This window comes from Rhinatrema bivittatum, chromosome 6 (assembly GCF_901001135.1).
Source record: "Rhinatrema bivittatum chromosome 6, aRhiBiv1.1, whole genome shotgun sequence".
In the NCBI taxonomy this organism is placed as follows: domain Eukaryota; kingdom Metazoa; phylum Chordata; class Amphibia; order Gymnophiona; family Rhinatrematidae; genus Rhinatrema; species Rhinatrema bivittatum.
In genome coordinates, this window is record NC_042620.1 from 35,887,562 (window position 1) to 35,910,606 (window position 23,045).

Genomic DNA, 23,045 nt, shown 5'->3' on the forward strand with positions numbered 1-23,045 from the left:
CTTGGCACGCTGTCACAATGTTTGTGTTATATGAAACTAAACTGACTGTCACGATCCTGGCTACTAGGCAGCCTCCCCACCAGCAGAGGTCCTCATGCAGCCATGCTCGCTCCTGTTCTAGCCATCTCCTTGATGTTGCCATGACTCAGCAAGGCCAGCCCTATTTAGTCCTGCCTCTCTCACAACTCATTGCCTCTTCGTCGAGTCACCTTGGCTCTTTGTATTGGTCCACCTTGCCTTGTTTTCCTGCCCAGTGACCTTATTGGTCTTTTGCCTTGCCTAATGGCCTTTCTTGTAGCCTTCAGCCTTGCTTTCTAGCCTCCTTGGCACTCTGTCTTACTTGTGACCTTTTTGGCCTCCTTGCCCTAGACTCTATTATACCATGTCCCTGTAGCCTTCTTGTCCTGCTCTGCTCTGTCCTTGGTCTTCTAATACTTCCTTGCTCTGCCTTGGCCTTCTGTATTTCTTTCTCTAGTCCTGTCCATTCCATGTCTCATCCTGTCTAGTCCTCCCTGTGGCCTCAGTTCCAGTGGGCCTTCTATGTCTGTCTCCAGTCCCAGGCCTTGCCCTTGTCTCCAGTTCCAGCCAGGTCTCTTGACCAGACTTTACCTCCTCTTTCAGTCCTGTCTCCATCTCCTGCCTGCTTCCAGTTCCAGCCTGTGCCTTCGGTTCCAGCTGGTCTCCGGTTCCTGTCTCATCACCTGTCCCTGCATTGTGTCCAACGCTTGCTCCACTCTGGTTACAGCCTAAGTCCTGTTGGCTGCCAGAAACCAAAGGCTCAACCTGTGTACGGGGTGGCTGATCAGGCAGAAGATCGTGTCCAGCCTTGCCTAGAGTCTGGCCCTGCTCCTTTGGGGGAAATCCCATGCCGTGACACTGACCAAGGGCGCTACACATGATTTTTAAAAAAATCTTGGGTGCCGTCAAAACCTTCTATGCCTGTACAGCATCTTTAGACAATGGAAGCCAAGGACAGGCATGCATACCCCTCTGCATGCTCCACTGGGATTTAGTGCTCTCTCTGACTGGAACGCCCTCTGCTCTTCCTAGATAGCGCCACAGCCTGGCTCAGGGGAGAGCGGCGGGAGCTTATGCCAGTCCCATTGTACTGGTTCGCTCCTAATTCTCTGCAAGTGAAGGAAAAACCAAAACAACTGTCAAACTGGTCTTCCTGAGCCAGAAGGGAGATATTTCACTCCATCAGGCTTCTCAATCCCCATTCCCCTCCCTTTCATTGATGTACAGGAAAGGTCACTTCAGGGGACCCTTGTTAAACTGAAAAAATGTGCTGCAGTGGTAAACATTGCATTCCACCCTGAAAAACATTTTGATTGCACAGCAGAACACGCGGCACTGTCTAGACTCCTTAGTTTGCTATTTTGATGATGGAGGAATTTTAGGGGGGGGAGGGGAGGGGCAATGCAAACTGAATAAATACTTTCCATAAAAGTACAAAGTCCCGAGATATTCAACATTTACTTTCCAGAGATGAGGGAATTAGACGCAGCAGGGTGTGCGTTATAAAATTCCTCAGACCCCCGAGTGGTACTGCGTGCGGTAGAGACGAGCGGATCTAATCAACGAAAGTTGTTATGGTCACGTTAAAAAAAAAAAGAGAGAATGGTGCATCATCGCTGTCATTCTTTAACAAGAAACCGAGGAGTCAAGAGAACAGATGAATGTTTTCCAGTGGCAGCCCTGCCACGCAACAGGAAGGAAGTGCGTAACTGGGACATGGCGGCATCCCTAACTTCCCAAAGCCACCGAGCTGTGCATCCGTCAGACTGTTCAGGCGTGGCTGCGTGGACAGAATCCTCGGCCCTTTTATAATGCATCTCTGGGACCAAGGGGGTGGAGAAATCCGCGGCGCCAGATGCTGGCACCTCGCGCCCACCAGCATGTCCCGGGGGGGGGGGGGGGGGAGGGGTCAGCCTTCTGCTGCTGGGCACCCCCCCTGCCCCTGTGCCACACCCAACAAGGAGGAGACGTTAAGGGAAGAAAAGACTGCAGGAGTGGGATAAGAGAGGGGAGGAAGAGTGGCAGGACTGAAGCACAGGGAAGGAGGGGAGAGGGAAGCAAAGCATAAAAGAACCAAAACAAAATAGAACACACTGCATCCCTCAATCCCTCCCAAAAAAAAAAATAAAAATCATAAAATAGATGAAAAAAAACCCCCCCCAAAAAAACAAATTTCCCTGACTCTTAAAAATTGCTCCAGTCCTGCATATGCCATTGTTCCTGCAATGCCAGAACTTGTATTTTATTTATCTTTTTTACTTTCTATTCTGCTTTTTTTGGCACTTCAGAGCAGATTACATTCAGGTACTGTAGTTATTTCCCTGACCCCAGAGAGCTTACAGCCTAAGTGCCCGGTTCACTAAGGGTTTTCCCATAGACGCAAAATGGGGGAAAAGCCTTCAGGAACCTGGCCCTAAGTTTGTACCTGAGGCAACGGAGGGGGAAGCAACTTTCCCAAGGTCTCGCTGGTTCGTAGCCCACTGCTCTAACCACTAGGCCACTCCTCCACCACAGAGCAGGTGTAATGTCATAAATCTAGAAATACTACAGCCGGTTAAAGACAAGACAGCTACGGTGCTGTATCCGTCCGGTCGGCTTTATTCACCTACCGATTTACACTGAAAAGCCTCCAGGCACCACAAGGTGCACTTAAAGCCACTTCAAACGCCTGACGATGGCAAGAGGACCGGGGCCCTGCAGTGGTGTCACTGCTGTTAAAGATTCCTTCACTCATTCATACAAGGAACCACTGAAACCGGCAGGGTGTGCTTTTTTCTTTACCCCTAACCCTAAACAAAATGCATGCTTGCAGGGTTGTGGCTTCACCTCGTGACCTATAACCCTCTCTGCCCACCGGGTGCTCACTTCCTGGATTCCCGTAACTAGAATGCCACCCACTGGGACTAAATAAGCAAAAGCAGAATAGCACAGGAGCATGGAAACATAGAAATGAGGGCAGAAAAGCACCAAACGGTCCATCCAGCCTGCCCAGCAAGCTTATGGTAGCATCTGCCGCGCCGTGCAGGACACCCCCATACCTATCAGTTTCCCAGACTGTAAAGGTCAGGGCTCTTGTTGGTTGCAGTCTGAATTTAATTCCCCTTTTCCTCCTGCTGTTGAAGCAGAGAGCAATGATGGAGCTGTATGAATACCATCAAGGCTTATTGGGTAAGGGTAGTAACCACCACACCAGCAAGTTACCCCCATGCACTCTTTTCTTCGTTTCCATCCTCTAACCTTTAGGGATCCACAGTGTTTATCCCATGCCCCTTTGAAATCTTTCACGGTTTTCGTCTTCACCACCTCCCCCGGAAGGACATTCCAGGCACCCACCACCCTCTCTGTGAAGAAATATTTCCTGATATTGGTTCTGAGTCGTCCTCTCTGGAGTTTCGTTTTGTGACCCCTAGTCAATCTACTACATCCCTGGGGTTTGTTCTGCAATGGTACCAAGGGTAAGATATCCTAGCCCTCCTTTCACATAAACTTTGAGGGTTAGCTGGTTAAATCTTGCCAGCAGAGCCCGAGCTAGGCCATTTGGCTCCTATGACTCAGTGAAACCGTGCACCCTCATGCTGAGCACCACATACAATCCCATGACCCTGGGAAACTCTGTTAAATGTAGAGAGCTTTCATTTCCATTTTTATTTTGATCCAGCAGTTTCCTCCTGCTCCTTTGGGCTTTCAGCTCAATCAGAACCAGTTTGGAGGTCCTGGTGCTTTGAGCCTTCATTCAAAAAGTGAACTGCAGCAAACCCCAAGAAGGCAGACTCTGCATGCCATGCGACACTAAACAAATAATACGTTTCATCCTGCATTGTGCAAAATAAAGATATCATGAGCTGCAGATATTCCATTCACTAAAGAAGCCAGACTCTGCAGGCCATGCAACACTAAACAAATAATACGTTTCATCCTGCATTGTGCAAAAATAATGATATCATGAGCTGCAGATATTCCATTTACTAAAGAAGGCAGACTCTGCAGGCCATGCAACACTAAACAAATAATACGTTTCATCCTGCATTGTGCAAAATAAAGATATCATGAGCTGCAGATATTCCATTCACTAAAGAAGGCAGACTCTGCATGCCATGCGACACTAAACAAATAATACGTTTCATCCTGCATTGTGCAAAAATAATGATATCATGAGCTGCAGATATTCCATTCACTAAAGAAGGCAGACTCTGCAGGCCATGCAACACTAAACAAATAATACGTTTCCATCCTGCATTGTGCAAAATAAAGATATCATGAGCTGCAGATATTCCATTCACTAAAGAAGGCAGACTCTGCAGGCCATGCAACACTAAACAAATAATACGTTTCATCCTGCATTGTGCAAAATAAAGATATCATGAGCTGCATATATTCCATCACTAAACTGAATAGAAAATGCTTTTTTCTACTCTTGCTATCTGGATCTTTTTACTTTTCTAATCACTTTGGTCCTCGGTGCTTTACACTGCTTTCCTCTCCTGATCTCCGAACTCCTTTACAGGGTCTCCTGCTCATTTTCCGTTTCATCTCTCACCTCCTTTCTTCTTCTCCTCTCTCATATCTCTCTCTCATATCGATCTTTCCCTTTTATTCTTTTTATCTCTGCCTCTCTATCCACTCATCTACATTTCATCTCCCTTCTCTCCCTCCATTTCTCTGTGCCAGTCCTTCGCCTCCCCAACTCTCCTCTCTATTGCCCCCTCTGTCCTACATCTCCCCCTCAATGAGTTGCTCCTTTTACCATCTCCAGCTGTCTGGCCCTCTTGTCCTTCCCCTCAAAAGCTGTATCCTTTTCTTGTTCTCTTGAAACCCCCTCAGCCCCAAATCCTCCTCCTCTCCATCCCCCTCTCTCATCTTTCACTGCCGACCAATCACACCTTCCACTCTTCTCTAGGGCTGGTGTATGGGTATTTGGCACCCTGGGTGAATCTTGCAGCTTTTCATCCCCCTTCCTCCTCGGTCGCACCCTCCCCACACACTATTGCAAAATTATGCATTTATAATAACAGATTTTACATGAGAAAGGACTTTGTAAGGTAATAATATCATTAACAGCATGTATATTATATTTACTTGCACTGCCGCTCTACCCCTGATTGCGCACCGATGGGGACGGCAGCAGCGTTAGCGATATTTTTTTGTTTTGGATTTGGGGGTTCCGCCACCTAAGGGCGGCCCAGAGAATAAGCGGGACTCCAGAATCAGGCAAAGCAGTTGTTTTTCTCCCCTCTGTCAGCACGAGCGGATCCTGCCGGCGAGCCCGGCAGCCTTGGCCCTTCTCTGGGGAGTGGGGCTCGTCTTTCCCACCAACTCTGCTCTGCTCGGCAGCCCCGGCAGGAAGCGCAACCCGGCAGCCAGTGAGAGTGGCCCGAAGCGCAGGCTACAGCCCAAAGAAGAGGGTGCTGAAGACCCAGTCCTGTCCCCAGTGGACATGTTGGAGGAGGAGGACGGGGAGCTGGGGAATGAGGCCTGCGTAGTGCCGGGCTGGAGCGATGCCGAGAAGTGCTCTTAACTGGAGGGTTACATAAACAGACAAGCGCTGTGTGCTTGTGTAGTACCTGCACACACACAAGGGAGAAAGACTAGCGGGGAGCTCCTTGGCTTGTTTTAATAGAGTTGTCCATTGGTGAAGAAGATTATGGCTGAAAGAAGCTAAAAAGGAAAATGGGACTCCATTTGATACTAAAAGATAAATCCTTTGTGTACACGGACAAATGAAAAGTCAACTCGCTGTTGGGACATTAAATTGTGAAGAAGAGCAAAAAAAATGTTTGGACTTCATATAAATTCTGCAAAAGAAGAAATATGATCTCTATTCTTGTGGTTTGAGAATGTAAGAAAAGTGCACATGTTTGGTGATATTTGCAAATATCAATTCAAGAAATGTATTTACTTACATTGATAAAAACAATATAGGTCTCATTAGTTCACGACTGTGTATTCAGAGCGGTGATAGATAAATAGGATAAGAAGGGTTCTTTGAATCTCTTGATATTAAGGATTGTGTGAATTTTTAAGGGGTTGGAGGGAGTATGAATGTGGTATGATCCGGATGAATGAATGTGTGGGGTTTTTTTTTAGGTATTGTGGTGGAATGAGGTTATTATATAGTATTAAGGATTAAAGAAATTTGTAATAATGAAGAAAAGAATACAAATAAAGAAATAATAATCATAAAGAATTTTTGTGGTATAGTGCAATATATAGTGAGCAAACACTAGGACCTTGTCTATTGAAGTACTCTATGTTCATAGAGAGAGACAGGGACAATCGGTAGTGGGAGATAAGTATAGTTACAGTTACAAGTGCCACGAGGGGCAGAAACTCTTTGAGCTGGACACAAAAGAGACCTTTTGCTGTGACTGTGGAAATGGCAAGTTTAAAAATGTTGAATGTAGTCAACAGGTATAATAACTGAGCTCTTGAGACACCAAAGCTGTATCAGCGGAGAGGAGGCCGATCTATCAGATTTTGGAACTGAAGGAAGACGCCTATATCGGCCACAGGCTTAACTACGGCTGTGCTTGCCAGTTCAAAATTAGGCCTCCCTCTTTAACCGGATAAACGTGCAAGGTGCACAAATCTATCAGGTTAAAAACTGGATGACGGTGGGGGGGAGAGGGGGGGTGTTATGTTAGATCTAGGGAGAGGGGAGAGAGAAAGTTAAGCAGGTGATGCTCATTCCTAGTGCTGGCCACCTAGCTTGGCCGGGCACGGCTCCCTAAATCTGTCTAACCATCCTGCTTCCTGACAATAGAAAAAGAAAGGCTCTCCCTGCCATCCAATCCCCCCCCCCCCCAACACACACACACACACACAATAGAATAAAAGAAAGAAGTGCTGGGCTGCCCAATATACATCCATACTGCGCTCCTCCCCCATTTCTCTTAACCTCTTCACCCCCAGAACCTCCTCGGGGTCTCCTCAGGCTCTGACAACAGAGAAGGCTGTGCGAGTGGGATGGAGAAAAAAATCAGCAGAACCAGAGGTCACGAGCTGAGGCTCCAGGGAGGAAGACTCAGAACCAATGTCAGGAAGTATTTCTTCACGGAGAGGGTGGTGGATGCCTGGAATGCCCTTCCGGAGGAAGTGGTGAAGTCTAAAACTGTGAAGGACTTCAAAGGGGCGTGGGATAAACACTGCGGATCCATCAGGTCTAGAGGGCGTGAATAAAGTGGAGGCAGCAAAACACTGCACGGAGCGGCAGTAGCCACAGAGGCGTTCACGGAGCGGGATGCCAGTGGCCAGTGGTTGGTGTTCCACCTTCACGGAGCGGAAGGATGGAGGGCTGCTATTTCCAAAAAAAAAACAAAACAAAAAATAAAAACCGGGGTGGGTAAGAGTATGGGGCAAGGGAGTGGCCTGCTTGTTGCAGCGGTTGCTACCCCCAATTGAGCTGGATGTCACTTGGATACAGATTCAAAGCTGCTCTCTAAATTGGGTGGAGGGGAATTAGGGCTGGAGGGTACTGGAAGCCAATAGTAACAGGTGGGAGAGAGAAAAAGGGGGAAAAAATGGATAAAGTGCGTAGCTTGCTGGGCAGACTGGATGGGCCATTTGGTCTTCTTCTGCCATCATTTCTATGTTTCTATATTTCTATGAAGGAAACGGGAGGGGGAGGGGAAGGCACTTGGATATTTTGGGGTTGGGAAGAGGATTGGGAGGGGGGGGGGGGGGAAGCCAGAGGACACAACATGTCTTTTGTTTTTCACAGTCGGGAGAGGGATCCGGGATGACATGGCCTTTCATGACTGTCTGGAAGTGAAGCAGGAATTGGGGATCGTCAGCTTAGTTGGGGGAAGTTTTGAGGACTTAACCGGGTAAAACTGATTTTTCAGCTTAGCTGGCTAAAACTAGCCACTCGACTCTCTCTGACCGACCAGATTTAGCTGAATTTTCAGCCGCTAGCTGCTTAGACTCAGCTGAAAACTCCGCTAAAGATAATGCGTTAAAATTAACTAGTGACCTTTGCCACTTTTTGAACAGCTATCCCGTAAGACACAAAATGGGAAAACCCTTCGGAACATGTGGTGCAAAGTGCATTTCTGCTTTCATACAGCAGCCCGGAAGCAGGAAGGATCAAAGTTTTCCCCCTACAAAACCTTCTCTTATCTTTAACCTGTGTTTACCTCCATTACGTTCAGTTAACAAAAATTTCTTTCCTGCAAATGTGCAAGCTAAACAGGTACCTGCCTGAACAGCAAGGATGGACCGGACTTTCTATCTAAACAGTCTCCCGGTGCACTGCACCTCCGAAGGACTCACGGACGCCCCCTTGGAGCAGAGGTGGCTTTTGGGCTGGTGAGGCCTTGAGCAAGAGAATCATGTGAAGCTCCTTTAAAAGTTGAACTTTGATGAGCTGTCCACGACACCCAGTAGTAACTAAGGACATATGCTCACAATCATAGAAGAATATCAACCGTCACAGGGTAAATATTTACCCCAAGTATCTCAAATTCCTACTCACATCTATGGCAACACTGGGCAATTGTGAGTAGCAGGAATTCAGACAGGAGACCTTCCAAAAATGCCCTTTCCTGCCATGCCATCAATATAAATTTTAATCTTTTTTTTTTTTTTTTAACGTTTGCATGTCAATAGAAGTCATTTTCTAACATGGCGCATAAGAAGGCCAGCGGGTACACATACATACAAGTTACACCCTCTTTTCAAAGCAAACTTATGCTCATAGGTTCGCTCTGACATTTATCCCACCAAAACTAACCGCACACAGTTACACCTGCTAATTCGTGCGCAGGAAGTTTTTTTGGGGGGAAAATTTATGCGCACACTTTTTGAAAATCCAAAAATTATGCAGGCAAGTCCCAACCAGCTCTGTCCCCGGGAACGCCTGCCCTCAGTCCAAGTAAGGTTACGCAGACAGAGGACATGCGTGCAGACGTTAAAACCAGACACTGGGCAATTTTATACCGAGCCGGTTCTGGGAGCAAAGCGCCATTTTATCAATATCCACGGAAATGTCTTATTTCGCAGGAGAGAATCACAGCACAGTAATAAGGTAAATGATGGCAGATATAAAGCCCAAAAGGGGCCCATCTGGTCTGCCAAGTTGAGATTCATCATCCTTTTTTAAAAGACGTGCATAGAAAATTCCCAAATTTACCCAACACCAGCTTCCCCCTTTTGGCCTTCCACCTGATCTCTCTCCCCCAACTGATCAACCCTCCTTTCTTATCTGTCCCAAGCAAGCCAGGGACGCGGGACAGCGTTGGCCACCCCGGTGTTCCCCCGCAGCCCTGATGGACCTGCAGGCTGCTGTTCTGGGCTGTGACTGCCTCTCTGTGCCTGTTACCCAGCACCGCCTCATCCCCTTCCTTTTCTCACTGTGGATCTTCGGTTTATCCCACGCTTTTCAATGTCGGTATTCCTACTGTCTCCACCGCCTTTTCCAAAAAGCATATTTCCTGATGTTGCTCCTGAGCTTCACATCACGTCCCCTATTTCTACAAATTCCCTTCTGCTTGAAAGAATTTGTCTCCTGTGCACCATTTTAACGCCTTTTAGCGTTTAAATGCCTCTATCATATCCCCCCCCTCTTTCCCGTTTCTCTCATCTCATCTAGGGTCTGCTCATATTTTATATTTAACTCTATTCACACATGGTTTTAAGAAACAAATAGCAACCTGTATGCCCTCGTGTAAATATTAACCCATTTTTAATACCCTACAGGGGAATTAGCCGAGTGCTAAAATGCAAAAACTAAAAATGTTTGTGATAGATTTCCGAGGCCCCCAGCAGTCTCCAGAGTTGCCCTCTCCTAAGGCCACTGCTGCTTAAAAGGTGGAAGGACTGGATACCAGCTCCGGTGCCTGATCTGTCTGATAATTTCCAACAAGGAGGAGTGAAGCCGTTCCTGGTATTACCCAAGTTCGGGGTGAGCCAGTAGCAGACCTGAGCTCAGGAGCCTGCCCAGACCGCGCCCCTTCCAATGACAACCTTAACCCTTAAATGTTTTTTTTTTTTCCCCTTGTTGTCGAAGACCTTTGAGCTTTGACTTTCCTTTCTGTTCTAAATGAGCTCCCTGTTCTATTACACCAATAGCACAGCTGCAAAATAACTCCATACAGTGAGGTCATCAAGACAGGCGCAGCGGTTTTCTGCACGAAGCATGGGACCTAGAAACCTAGTTTTCCCCGTAAAGGCCCACGGAGATTTTCTATGAAAACTGAGCACATTTTAGGGATCTCCGTGTATAAACGGGCGAGAGAGAGCACATTCTTGTGCTAATACTGAAAACGACAGCGACACGGTCCCCCAGCAAAGGCAGCAGGGGAAGGGCGGCCTCTGGGGCCAGCTCTGCGCGTTGGCCTCTAAAAATGACTGAAAAAGATGGCTACGCGGTGCTTGGGGCCGAGCAGACTGGCAGCGTCTCCTCAACAGGAACACAAATCTGTTGCCCGGTAGATGACTTGATTCAACTCACGGGCAACAGAAGAAACATTCTAGACGAAGAACGTGGTAACAATCGATCCCGGGACACGAAGGTCAAGCTGCGCCTGTGAGTGTTTGGGAAAGGTTTCGATAAGGCCCGGGAGCCGGCGGCAGCTTCCAACACGCACACACGCTCCCGCCCCCGTTCTCTGGAGGCCCTGCCTCTGGAACGGCTGGCCCGTTTCTTTCTGGAGCTGCGCGCATCTCTGCGAGCTTCACCCGCACGGTGCCCAAACACCTGCCCTTTTCTCGCGAGGCTCTGAGAACAGGGAGGAAATTCACGCACCGCGCGACTCAGGCTCGCCGAGGGAGCCGCGTGGTGCCGGCAGCAAGCCTCCCGCGAAGCTGAGGGAAGGCTGGGATTAACAAACGGGGGGGGGGGGAGGGGGGGAGAGCCAACGTGGTGGTGGCTGGGTGAGGTTTGAGGTGAGGTTTGAGGCTATACTGGCAGAGAATGTGTACTGGAGGAAATGGGGGAGAGGAACTGGGGAAGAAAGAATGATGGGGGGTGGGTTTGGGAAGGGAGAGAGAATGGGGGAAAGATGGGCTGAGCGGGAGAGAAAGCCTTTGGTGGCAGGATGTGGGCTGAGGGAGCCGGAAAGCTGGAGGGAACAGATTTCGTTTTAGCCGTATGAGTTGCTCTGAGCGCACCTGAGCAGCCGGGTTGGCTGGCATCATTCGGGAGGGGATCCACCATTACCTAGAGCGCTGGCTGCTTTTCCGGCAATGGTCCCGGCTCTCACATTAAAGCATTCATGCCAGGGTAGCCCCCCCCCCTTAAAAAAACACGGTGAAGATCCCTGGTTTACAGTACAGTAACATGGTCCTTTGCTCCTGTAAATTTCCATGTAAGCGGAGTTGAAATATTGCTCCTTTTCATTACACGTTACCTCCTTCCCTCACCTATTAGACTTCAGTATCTTAGACGTATTTGCTAGGTTAGACAGTCCTCGCGGCCAAAATCATGTAATGGAACACAAGGCAGCCTGGGGAAGAAGTGAAGGGAAAGCCAGAGACCAGCCCGAAGCAACAGAACGAAAACTCGAGTCCTTATCTGCCGTCATATTCTTATGTTTCTAGGTAACATTCTTTCATTTAAAAAAAAAAAAAATCCCCAAACCCTCCTTTAAACCTGAGGTAGAGTTCAGATTTCCATTTCCAGCAGATCCAAAGTAACCACAAAAACAGCAAAGTCTGCAAAATAGACAAGCGCATGAAAAACAGAGGACAGAAAAGCAAGCCAAGGGAAAGAGGCAGCCAGCCACCGAAAGGAGCGAAAGAAAAGCACCCGGAAAGAAGAGGAGAAGCTGATGGAGCTACAGTAGGAAAAAAAAAAACCAAACCCCCACAGACAAAGAAGGAGCAGGCCTGGTGATGCGCACCACCATGGAAAAGATCCCCCGGTTTGATTCCCAAGTTGGGTCTTCTGCTCCCCATGCCTGCTGGAGATGGAGATGTTGCGCAACAGCATTCACAGCCCCCCCCCCCACCAGAGGCAGCGGGGCGGGGGGGGGGGGGGGAGAGTCGTGGTCACTGAAGGCCAGATTGAGGGCCCGTAACTGCTCAGTACCATTGCCCAGCTAGGCCTGTCGGGGGTTAGAAGGGATCTGATTCAGCTGGAAGCCAAAAGGAGCAGGAGGAAACCGCTGATCGATAATTCCTTGCCTACGACAACAGATAAGGATGGCCTTTGTGAGTGCTTAACTAAGCCATGCTCGTCTTTAGATGATGATAACTCACAGAGCACCCCCCCCCTCCTAAGGAACAAACGATCAAGATGTGGTGAATCAAACATAACATTCAGCATGGAGGCAGATTAGCTCTAGCCAGACTCAGGAAGGCCCAGATCTGAGGCTTGCCCAGCCAGAGCCAGGAAGGTCCTGGCTCATAGCCGTGCACTGCCAAGCAGAGGACCTGGGTTCTTCCTGCCATAGGTCCTTCCGCTCTCCTAGGCAGCTGGGACTCAGGGCTGTTGCAAGAGCTCCACCCCTGTTAAAGTTTTAACCTTTAAACTTTAACAGGTGTGGAGCTTAAAACTTTAAAGTTTTAAGCTCCACACCTGTTAAAGTTCTTATATTGTATTATTTTTTCACCCCTTGTTAAATGTAAACCGGCATGATGTGATGCCTATTGTGAATGCTGGTATAAAAAAACCACTAAATAAATAAATAAATAAATAAATAAATAGGAGTATTTGGGTCCCTAGGCAAACCTTCGGTCGTTCACTCCCCTCCCCCAGCTTACCTGCAGCACAGCGCTCCCGTCTTTGGTGATATTGGCTCTGTAACAGCATTAACCCCCCCCCGGGCCTCATGCTCGTGGGATTTTGCCACCATCAAAAGTTTGGTGCTCTAGGTGATCGCCTACTTTGCCCTGGTGGAAGCACTGGCCCTGCTGGGACTGGAGATGTTGCGGAGGCAGAGTTTTCAGCACTGGGTCATCTGGTGTGATGGGGGGGGGGGGGGGGCTGTTTCGAGTCCCAATCAACGCACAATGGTGACATCTAGTGGCTGGAATTAGAGCTGCAGGGGGTTTCTGGAAAGCGCTCTGCTGCATGGGCACCAGCCAGGGACTATGATGACTGGGTTAAGGGGGTTAGGAGGAAATATAAAAATAGGGGAGAAAAAACTTCCAGGGTAGTTGAGAATGATCCCAGGCCTGCATCCAATTGAGCTGGAAGCCGAAAGGAGCAGGAGAAAACTGCAGGGTGAAATTAAAAAAAAAAAAGGAAGAAGAAACGAAAAGACGTCTGTTGGGAATACGGTACCACAGAGCCCTAGGTACACAAGCTAAGACTGGCGCCTTCTCTGTCGTTACGGTCATTCAGCAAGCAGCGTAAAGGGCCTGCCGGCCCCCATTGCCACCATGTTAGGAGCCCAGCCGGTCACAAGAATGAACGGGCGCACCACATAAAAGATGGAGGACACCCTCGCAGGTTTCCGGGCATCACGCCGGAAGGTTTTTTTCCATTAAACGGTGACCTCTCCCTCTCAGCGGCTGGAGGGAAAGAAGCAAATTTCCCTTTGCCAGGCAGAGAAACAGTTGTAGGGCCTCGCACGCCCCTGCGGTGATAAGAGAAGGGGGCCAGTCCGTGAGCACTGCTGCACCGAAGGACTTGCACTGTTGCAATGCAAGGAAATAACATTCCCCGCGGCGTGTCGGCTCAGAGGCCTGCTCCTCACTAATTTCATTGTTTGCCCAGGTTTTCAAAAAAGCTGGCTGAATCCTTAGGAAATGAGGGCATTGCTAAGTCTACCGATTTATTTTCTAATTGACGTGCTAATCTGGGGATTTCGGGGTGGGGGGCTATATATCTGTACTGGCAAGGGCAAATGACATTATCTCTCTGGCACCACAAGAGTGAAATGTGTTGACAACACTGCTGGTGAAATTGGTCATATTCCATACAGCGGCGTAGCCACGAGTGGGCCTGGGTGGGCTGTTCTGGGGCCTGGTGCGGTATTTCTATTGCTGCTTTCTCATAAATAACGGTACTGTTTGATTTCTGAGGGTCAGTGCTGCGATTGTAGGGCATGGCAAGGTTCTAGGGGGGGGGGGGGGGGGGGGTCTTGTTTTTTTGTCACAAAACGTTTGGCAATGGGAAGGATTTTGTTTAGCTGAGGTGATGCCAGAATTTGAATATTTTTATTTTTTTTTCCAATGTTGGGTTCTAATGTGAACAGTCCTAGCTCTGCTCTGCACCCATTCTTATGATTATTGCTATTTTATTGTACTTATGATGATCTCTGCCTTTCTAGAAAGAGGATCCATGAAAGAATACACTGACGTTTATTTTATTACGTGATTGATTGGATCTGATGTTTGTGTTCTTTGCTTTTTTGCATGATATTCTTGTGTATTTATAAACTACAATAAATATAAAATTAATACAGATTAATAAGGCATTTTAATGTTGCTGAGAGCTTGCAATAATTAAGTTAAAATACTGTAAAGTTACACTCATGATGCATAACAGCTGTTGCAAACCACTTAAGAAATTCTTTGTCAGGTGCACTCCAAGGCATTATTTATGGATAAGAGTACAACTAGTAGGGCTCGGACCTGTGTGCCTACTGTCCACCCATGTTAACCTTGGGTTCCCCCCCCAAAAAAAATTCAGTTCTGGCTACACCTCTGATTCCATAGAGGGAAAACAACGGGGAGGGGGGGGGGTGAGGGAGGAGAGGATCCCACCCAGAGTTAAGAGGATGGTAATAAAGCACTGGGGTTAACCTGCACGAAGTGCCAGTCACGATCCTCAGCAGCAGCAGTGGCTTCCAAGACAGCTGCAGCAACCTGCATGGAGGGACTAGGGTTGAAACCCGAACTTCCGTGAACTTGGGGAAGCCCAAAGAGTTTTTTTACAAAAGCCTCTCTAACCGTGGTGGGTGGCTTGGGGGATTATCACAAAACTTGGTGACAAGGCACGGAGGCGAGCTCGGCTGTTACCTCTAGTGCTGGTCTTCCAGGAAGCGACGCTGAAGGAGGCCTGAAAGCGTGGTAGAGGCCGTAGCTGTAAGAGAGTTTGGGCACGCTTGGAGCGGGCCTGGAGGGCAGTGGCAAGAAAAGGTTTGTCAGGTCAGGTAAAGGATATGAGGGGGGTGCTGGTGTTGGGGGGCTGTGTATCGGAATTTATTTGTGCCATCTCCCAAACTGGACAGACTGGAGGGGGCCAATAAGGTCTTTACCGGGTGCGGCATGCTTACGAATCAGGAGCAAGCTCTGATGCTCACCGAGGTCGGCAGAAAGATTCTTTTGCAGCGCAGGCAGGACAGACACCAGGCCTCATCACCGCAGTGCAGTCCACGTGCCACGTTAACGGGCCGATGCAATATCGTGCACTGAGCCCAGCGCCCGGGTTAACGAGGCCGGGACGTGCGTGTTTTGGATGTGCGTCCATAATCCCCGTGGCAATAAGGGGATTAGCACGTCCAAAACGCGTGTCCAAAAAAAAAAACCCCGTAGCTAACAGCGTTCATCCCATGAAAATGCAATGTGGATGTAAAAAGATCTCCGTGCACCTGGTGCGCACTTTTTTTTTTAACACCTCAAACTGTACTCCTGCCCTGGGGCTGGCATAAAGTCTTGCCACTGTTGGACTGGCTAGCCCTGAGCCATACCAAGGCTCTCTGCGCTTGCTGCTTGGTAGTGTTTACTGTGTCCTCCCTTCAGCAAGTTGGCCGATCCCTCCCTGGGCCAGCCCCGCCACGGTGAGAAAGACACGGGCGCCGTGGCCAGGAGAGCTGTATGGAAGGTAAGGGCATCCGACAGAGCGGGGGGGGGGGAGCACATTCACGGCGCTGCTGACTCCTGTCACTTTGCTCAGGCTCCATGGGGGGCGCTTAAGCTGGCAAAACAGCGCGGCTCAGTTCCTTTGCTTGGCTCCTGCTCGCTTCAATTTTTTTTTCCCCCTCTGCTGGGCCGGTTGAGGTTTGAGTGCCGGGAGGTGGAGGATGCACTGTTCTCACCGCTGGGCTGCTGACAGCTGGGAACGCCGGCTCCTCTTACCGATGCAGAGATTAGGGGGCCTGGGACTATCAGTTAGGGTTGAGCGGCGTTGGCGCGGGCGAGGACTTCGGGCAGGGACAGTCCCCAGTGCCGATTCTGAAACTGGGCAGACGCCAGAGCCGGGGGATCAGCAAAGACAAGACACCGGAGCCAGGGGAACTGAAAGCAGTAAAAGGGCATCCTTTTCACCAGAATGTGACACAAAGCCTCTATGCAGGTTTGTCATTCAGGCCGATGCAAGGTATATTTGGTTAATTAGTTGCCAAACTGGGCGCCTGTCTTTTTTTTCAACGCACACACAACCACCTGAGTGCCCGATGCTGAGACACTAGGGACACACCACTAATCCCTAGTGCATCCCTTTTAGTAGGGTAGCTCATTTGTTTACTGCATCGGGCACCCAGGAGGGTGATTTCTGCGTGCGTTAAAAAAAAACGTGCGCCCAGTTTGGATGCACATTTTTGGCGCGTCCATATTGCATCGGCCTGTAAGTATCTGAAAGGTCAGGGCAAGTTATTGTCTCTTGTACTTGGGCAATACTTAAGCAGATGCTGAAATGTGTTTTACCACTTGCATTTTCTCCAGTTGCCTTGCAGGAGGCAGGGAAGGGGGGAAGGGAGATGGTCAAAGGATTTTGTTTTTATCTAATGGGAGTCTTTTTTTTTCTTCCTTAGTCTCAAATAGCATGACAAAATGCTATAGTGCACTGAAAGTTTTTCGGAATTTATTTCTATTTTTATTTTCTTCTGGCTTTCTTCTGTTTTGGATAAAGTTTAGTATAGTGAATTTATTTAAAGTATATTATAGGTAGAACTAGGGCTTAAAGAGTATATTGTACTTTTTTTCCCTTAACTTTGCTTTCTTTTGTTTATGTTTTTGATGTTATTTTTATATACTTTTATGTAATTTTAGATGTTTTTCTTTTAGTTTGATTTTCTTTTATTCTTATTTTATTTGATTTTGAATATATTGTAAACCGTTTTGGTCAAATTTTTGTTTGTAAAGACGATATAGAAATCTTTTTAAATAAATAAATAAATGATTGCCCACAAATGGGTAGCTGGAATTTGAAAGAACTTTGAATGCTCTTGTTGAACCAAATTAATTATGAAATCCACAGCAGTAATGTGCTATCTCTGGGAAGAAGCATGAAGCTTTTAAAGCAAGCGATCTCCTCAGTTCAGCCATGATGAACATAACGTCCAAACTATGTATATGGGAGCTGGAGAAAGAGAATCCTAAAAAAAAAACAACACACCAAAAAACCTTGCCTTCAAAAAAGCTGACACCCCCCGACATATCCATTCAGCCTCGACAGCTAAATGTAATAAAATTAAAGTTACATAAACAGCAACAAGAATTTGTGCTCCTCCCTGCTAGGAAAAGATCAGCAACCAGCCAAAACCTATGTAGGTTTGAATAATATATAATATTTAATTAACCAAAGAAAAATCTGAAAGCACCATTTCAAGCTTGCTGGCCATGCACAGCTAACGTGATGTGCCTCTAGGGCACACTGTAGAAAGAGAAAAGAGCTTTTTAAATTAAAAGGCTAATTATTTATTCTTGGAATTTTTGGTCTTGGTTGCCCTCTGACCTCATGGGGCTTCTTTGATGAGGTCCATCAAGGCGTTAAAGCACCTCTAGGAAGACAATGGGGAACCGAATTTTCTAAAAAAACAACAAACAAACAAACCCCTATGTTCTTTTTGTTAGGGTGTCGAGTGCTCTACGGAGCAGGGCAGCCTGAGGGAAGGCAGCTCAAGGGCCGAAGCTGACCCTTTGGTTGGCCGGACTGAGATTCTGCAGCTTTATTGCCAACTCCACTCCACTTCCGCACACAAACAATATGAATGTTAAACAAGGCATGCCGGAGATTCATGGCTGGGATTATGAAAACGGGGCTGAATTCTCTTCAAGGATGTGCTAAATGTTTGTTGACAGATAAAATGGTGCTGCTCTTTCAACCCAGATTCCTGGGTTTTAGCGTCAGTAAGATATACAAACAGCCAAGAAGCACAAAATCCCAAGCCTTGCACGTGCTCCGGTAATTCCCTGCTGCATTCCATGGCCGACAGCAAATCTAAAACCTGCAAATCCATCCGGAGCCTCTCAAGCGGAGCAGGGCTTTGCAATGAGAAGAGGGAGAAGGCTGGGGTGGGAATCTAGGGAGATAACGGAGGAGAGAGAGGAGGAGGAGGAGGAGGAAAGGGAGCAAGAGAGAGCGGAAGGCTTGAAGGAAGAGAAAGTATTTAAAAAAAAAAAAAACAAACTCCACCCTGAAGGAAAGAGACAAGGAAGGAAGGAACTGAAAGAGGAAAAGGAAGGAGGACACCAGAGAGCGAGAGAGGGAGATCCCAAAAAAATATGGAACAGAGACAAGAGCAGAGAATGAGAAAAAAAAAAAAAAGAGAGGTGCTGAGGCAGATACAATCCATCCCGGGACCCGGCTCCAAGCCTCTGACCTGGACGCGTCTCCCACACAGAATTTACAGCTTGGGAACAGCGGGAGTTTCTGGGCTAATTTGATTTTTTTCGGGTGCATAATGAATTTTCTTGTAGGCAGGATATATTGCCAGCCCTGAGGCTTCTGCATTGGATCCCGATACCCGGAATTATTTTCTGGTAACAAAAAAAAACTTAAAGAATGTGCTTTATATTTTGAGAGTAGACTGCTACGGTTTTCCATGGGGAACAGTCTGCCGAACTGCCCCCCTTTCCCACCAAAATGAACTGCTCGCTCGCCATTAGCACTGCAGGGAGCAAGTGTCCCGGATTCACCCGACAGAAATCGGGTAAACTGTGCCCTCCCTGCTTCTCACCGGCAGAAGGAGCGCAGCGCTTCCGACCTGGGTCTGTCTCCCCTGCCAGCTTCAACCCGACGTCCGAATGCGTGGGGCCCTGTAATCTCTCAGGAGCCGCTGGCCCCATATGTTTAAACGTCAGACTGAAGCTGGCAGGATGAGGCGCAGGCAGGTAAAAGGTGCTGCTCCCCTCCTGCCAGGGGTGTTGGGGGAGGGGAGGGTAGGAGGAGGAGGAGGAGGATGGTGCAAACTTTAGCTCAGTGCATGACAAGGATTAAGCACACTTAGTGTGCCACAAAATGTTAAACGTTAAGAAGCATCACATCATTGGCTAGATTAGATGGGGGAGAGAAAGTTAGGGGGGAAAGAGAGAGAGTAAAAATTAAGTCAAAACTCTAAATAGCTGTGCTTAATGACTCATGGTACCACAGCAGCTCTGGGGAAGGTCCTGATCTGAGCTGGAAGCCCCAAAAAGAACATTGGTAGGGAGCCGGGAAAAGAAATGGTTATTCAATGAGTATTTCTACAAATCTGGCATGGGAATGCTTGCGTAGACAAAGCACCCACCGCTCTCTTTATAAGACCCCCCCACCCTTACCTAGCTTTCCAACCAAGAGGAAAGATGTTCAGCAACAGCAAGGCAGAGTTCACTCAGTGCGGGCCGGGAACCACGGCAAGGTCTGCGTCGCTACCATTTAAGTAGAGCCTGATTTACCAAGGCTTCACCCCACCCTCCCCCATTGAGCATCTACGGAGAAAAGCAGCTTCGTAAATCAGGCCCCAAGTTATTCTTAAATGTAGCGCAGAAGGACTTGGCAAGCCACTGACCTCAAGCATGCTGGATGGCTTCCCAGATCTTGGAGTTTAGGTCACTCTCTCTCTCTCTCGCTGAAGCCTAACTCATATATTTACGTATCCCACATCAACCATCGTTACCGATTCGATTATTTGCAGATCCACAAAGTAGCGGAAGGAGCACAGAGGAAACGAAGCAAGCTCTGCCTTAACACGTAACACAAGCTCTGCCGAAAAAGAGCAGCGAAGGCCGGGGCTGGCCCGGAAGAGCATGCCGCGCAGGAAAGAGCGCCAGCCGGGGGGCCCCCTCCTCCCCCCTACCCCCCCGCGCCCCGGCCAAAGAGGGACGAGAAGGCTCTCTCAACGCACCTGAGCAGAGGACGCCTTTGTACCTGGCGCAGGAGAAGTCGTCGCACTCGCAGAAGGGCCCGCCGATCTTCCCGAACTCGCTCTCGTAGCAGACGCACTGGTTGCAGCTGCACTCCCCCCGGCCGCTGCACAGGGGCTTGCCCTCCGCCTCCCGGCACAGGCTCTGGTACGTGTTCCCGTTGTCCCCCTCCCGGCACTCGCACCTCGCCCCCAGGTAGCCGGCGTCGCACCCGCAGAGGCCGCAGGCGTAGGTGCCGTTGCCGCTGCACTTGGCGCTGCTCGGCTCTGTCTCGGCGGCGCAGCCGCAGCTGCAGTTGTAGGCCAGGGCCACCTCCAGGGTGTCGCGGAAGCCGACGGGCTTGAGCGTGAAGGCGTGCCTGGCGTCCTTGGGAGGGCAGCTTCTCGCCTGGACCAGCACGTTGAAGGAAACCTGCAGGAAAAACGTTAAGGGGAGGGGGAGGGAGGGGGTCAGTCTCCTGGTTTGTGTAGGTTTTTATCAGCGTTTCACACTCTCTTGTCAAGGTCAGTTAACACCTGAGCCACCATCGTTAAGACAGAAATAAAACCGGGACGAGAGAGTTGTACATGAATAAAACGCGCTTGCAGGCAGCCAGTGGCTACCAGCTTTCCCTTCAAGCAGCTCTCACCAACTCATCAATTTTCAAAGCTTGCACGCTAATTTTCAAAGGGAGGCGTCCCTTTGAAAATTTGGGGCCAGTGGATGGGGGTGGGGCACGGGTACATTTGCACCTGCTTTACAAGCTTACAGCAGGTGCAAAGTGCGTGCAGAGATTTCAAAATGAAATCTCCCCGCGGACCTTACCTTCCCCGCCCCAAGCCCAGCCCCAGCTCAGCCCCCCCTTTTCCCCTGCATAGTTTTGCCTGCCGAGGGGAGGGCAGTTTTCAGCCGGGGGGAATTTACCGGGGGACAGTCAAATTCCTTTGAACATTGCCTGTCCTGTTTATTTCTTTACTTTACTATTTCTATTCCGCTGATCTGGAAATCTCGGCGGATTGCAGCTTCGCCTACATAGTCATACAGCAATAAGCCTGCTTTACATCAGAGCCCCTCTCCTGCACATCCCTACGTCAGTGCCAACTGGCGCTATTAAAAGAACGATATCAATCACAACCTTATACCCATATACTACTGTATTCCAGTGTACCTTAAATGTGTACCCACAAATTCAACCCAATCGTATCACTGGTCAATATATTTCAACTTAACAGGTTTATGCCAAGTACAGACTCCTAATTAGGTACGAGGCCACCTTACTTTAATTATAACATTTTTTGAGATTTTCTTTTTATATATTAAAACTTCCCCATGTCAGTCCAATTATTCAATAATCCACATCGCTTTCACAACTTGAACTCAAAAAGATACGAGAGGAACAATCACTACTTATCTGTTCCAGTCTTGGTTGATCACCCGACACGCGCGTGTTTCGAACCGCAAAGGAGCCGCGGAAAACTGAAGATGTGGTAATTGAGCCAAGAGAAGATATATGGAAGATGCAAAATCGCAGCACTGAAGTTGGGAAGTACGTCTAGGAGACAGATACAGAAGGAAATCCCCCTGAAGCAGAACTTGCGGTTATAATTAAAGTAAGGTGGCCTCGTACCTAATTAGGAGTCTGTGGGATTTTACAGACCCTGAGAGTGAGGGGCCTACATATAATACTTGGCATAAACCTGTTAAGTTGAAATATATTGACCAGTGATATGATTGGGTTGAATTTGTGGCTATTAAAAGAACTACATCATGGAGGCTCGAGCCCCTAGCAATGATCCCAGTGACATGGACAGACTTGAAGCAGGTAGCATAGGATGAAACTAAGGATGCGTCTAGTTTCTTATCAACGAAGCCCAGGACAGCAGATAAAGGCCTTCTGCCTCATCTAGTCTTCCCAGTTTGCTTCTATTTGCGAGGACATCGACCCCGGTTGGTCTCGGACTTTTCCTTCACCCCCTTCCTGCTCTGGATTCCATCATCCCCTCCCCTCGGGAGGCCGTTCCATGCATGCACCACCTTTTCTCCAGAGAGAACTAGATCATTACGTTACTCCCGAGTCCTTCCCTTTTCAGCTTCAGCTCATCACTTCTTCTTCTAGAATTTCTTTGCCACTTAAATACGTTTTACTCCTTGTGCACTTTGTTCCACCTCTGAGGTGTTTGATAAATAATCTTTTTTTTTACAGTATAGACAATTAGCTTCTAGAATCAGCTCCGATTAGATTTAAGGATATTTGATAGTTATTGAAGAATGAACTGAGGTCGATGTTGAAAAGCTTTTCCCAGCTACAACTGAATTTTAGCCACCTTTTAAATCTTACCATTCAACATCCCCCCTCCCCCGCCTTTCCTAGGCTAAATTTCTACAGGTAAAATCAGCATCCAAACAAACATAGCTGGGTATGAAAGAGGACGAATGTGGACATTCCAGGTGTGAATTTTCTAAATTTAGCTGGGTAACAATTCCCCTATGAGGAAAGGCTAAAGAGGTTAGGACTCTTCAACTTAGAGAAGAGACAGCTGAGGGGAGATATGATAGAGGATTATAAAATAATCAGTGGAGAGAAATGGGTAAATACGAATTGGTTTGCTCTTTCAAAAAGTACAAAGACTAGGGGACTTGCAATGAAGTTACTAGGTAGCACATTTAAAACAAACAGGAGAAAACATTTTTTTTACTTGACGCATAATTAAGCTCTGGAATTCATTGCCGGAGGATGTGGTAAAAGCTGTTAGCATAGCTGGGTTTAAAAAAGGTTTGGACAAGTTCCTGAAGGAAATGTCTGTAAGCCATTGCTTAGGTGGACTTGGGGAAATCCACTGCTTATCCCTGGGATATGCAGTATGGAATCTATTTACCCCTTGGGATCCTGCCAGGTACTAGTGACCTGGATTGGTTACTGTTGGAAACAGGATACTGGACTTGATGGACGGTTGGTCTGACCCAGTATGCCAAATCTTATGTAATATTCTTATCCAGCTAAATTTGTACAGACAACTCCATTTATACAAATGCCCATTCCAAATCCACCTACCCAAAATCCAAAATTGTGTGGGTAGATTTAGTTGAATAATCAGGGG

At 48.1% G+C, this 23,045-nt stretch overlaps 1 protein-coding gene across 3 annotated transcripts in view; it reads right to left on the reverse strand.

Moving 5' to 3' along the window:
- Positions 1 to 23,045, reverse strand: part of ITGB5 (integrin subunit beta 5) — a 171,825-nt gene that overhangs the window by 44,101 nt on the left and 104,679 nt on the right. For all 3 annotated transcript variants that reach the window (XM_029605250.1, XM_029605249.1, XM_029605248.1), the window contains one exon: positions 19,950 to 20,379. In XM_029605250.1, coding sequence (XP_029461110.1) covers positions 19,950 to 20,379 — 430 coding nt within the window. The remainder of the gene's footprint in view (positions 1 to 19,949; positions 20,380 to 23,045) is intronic.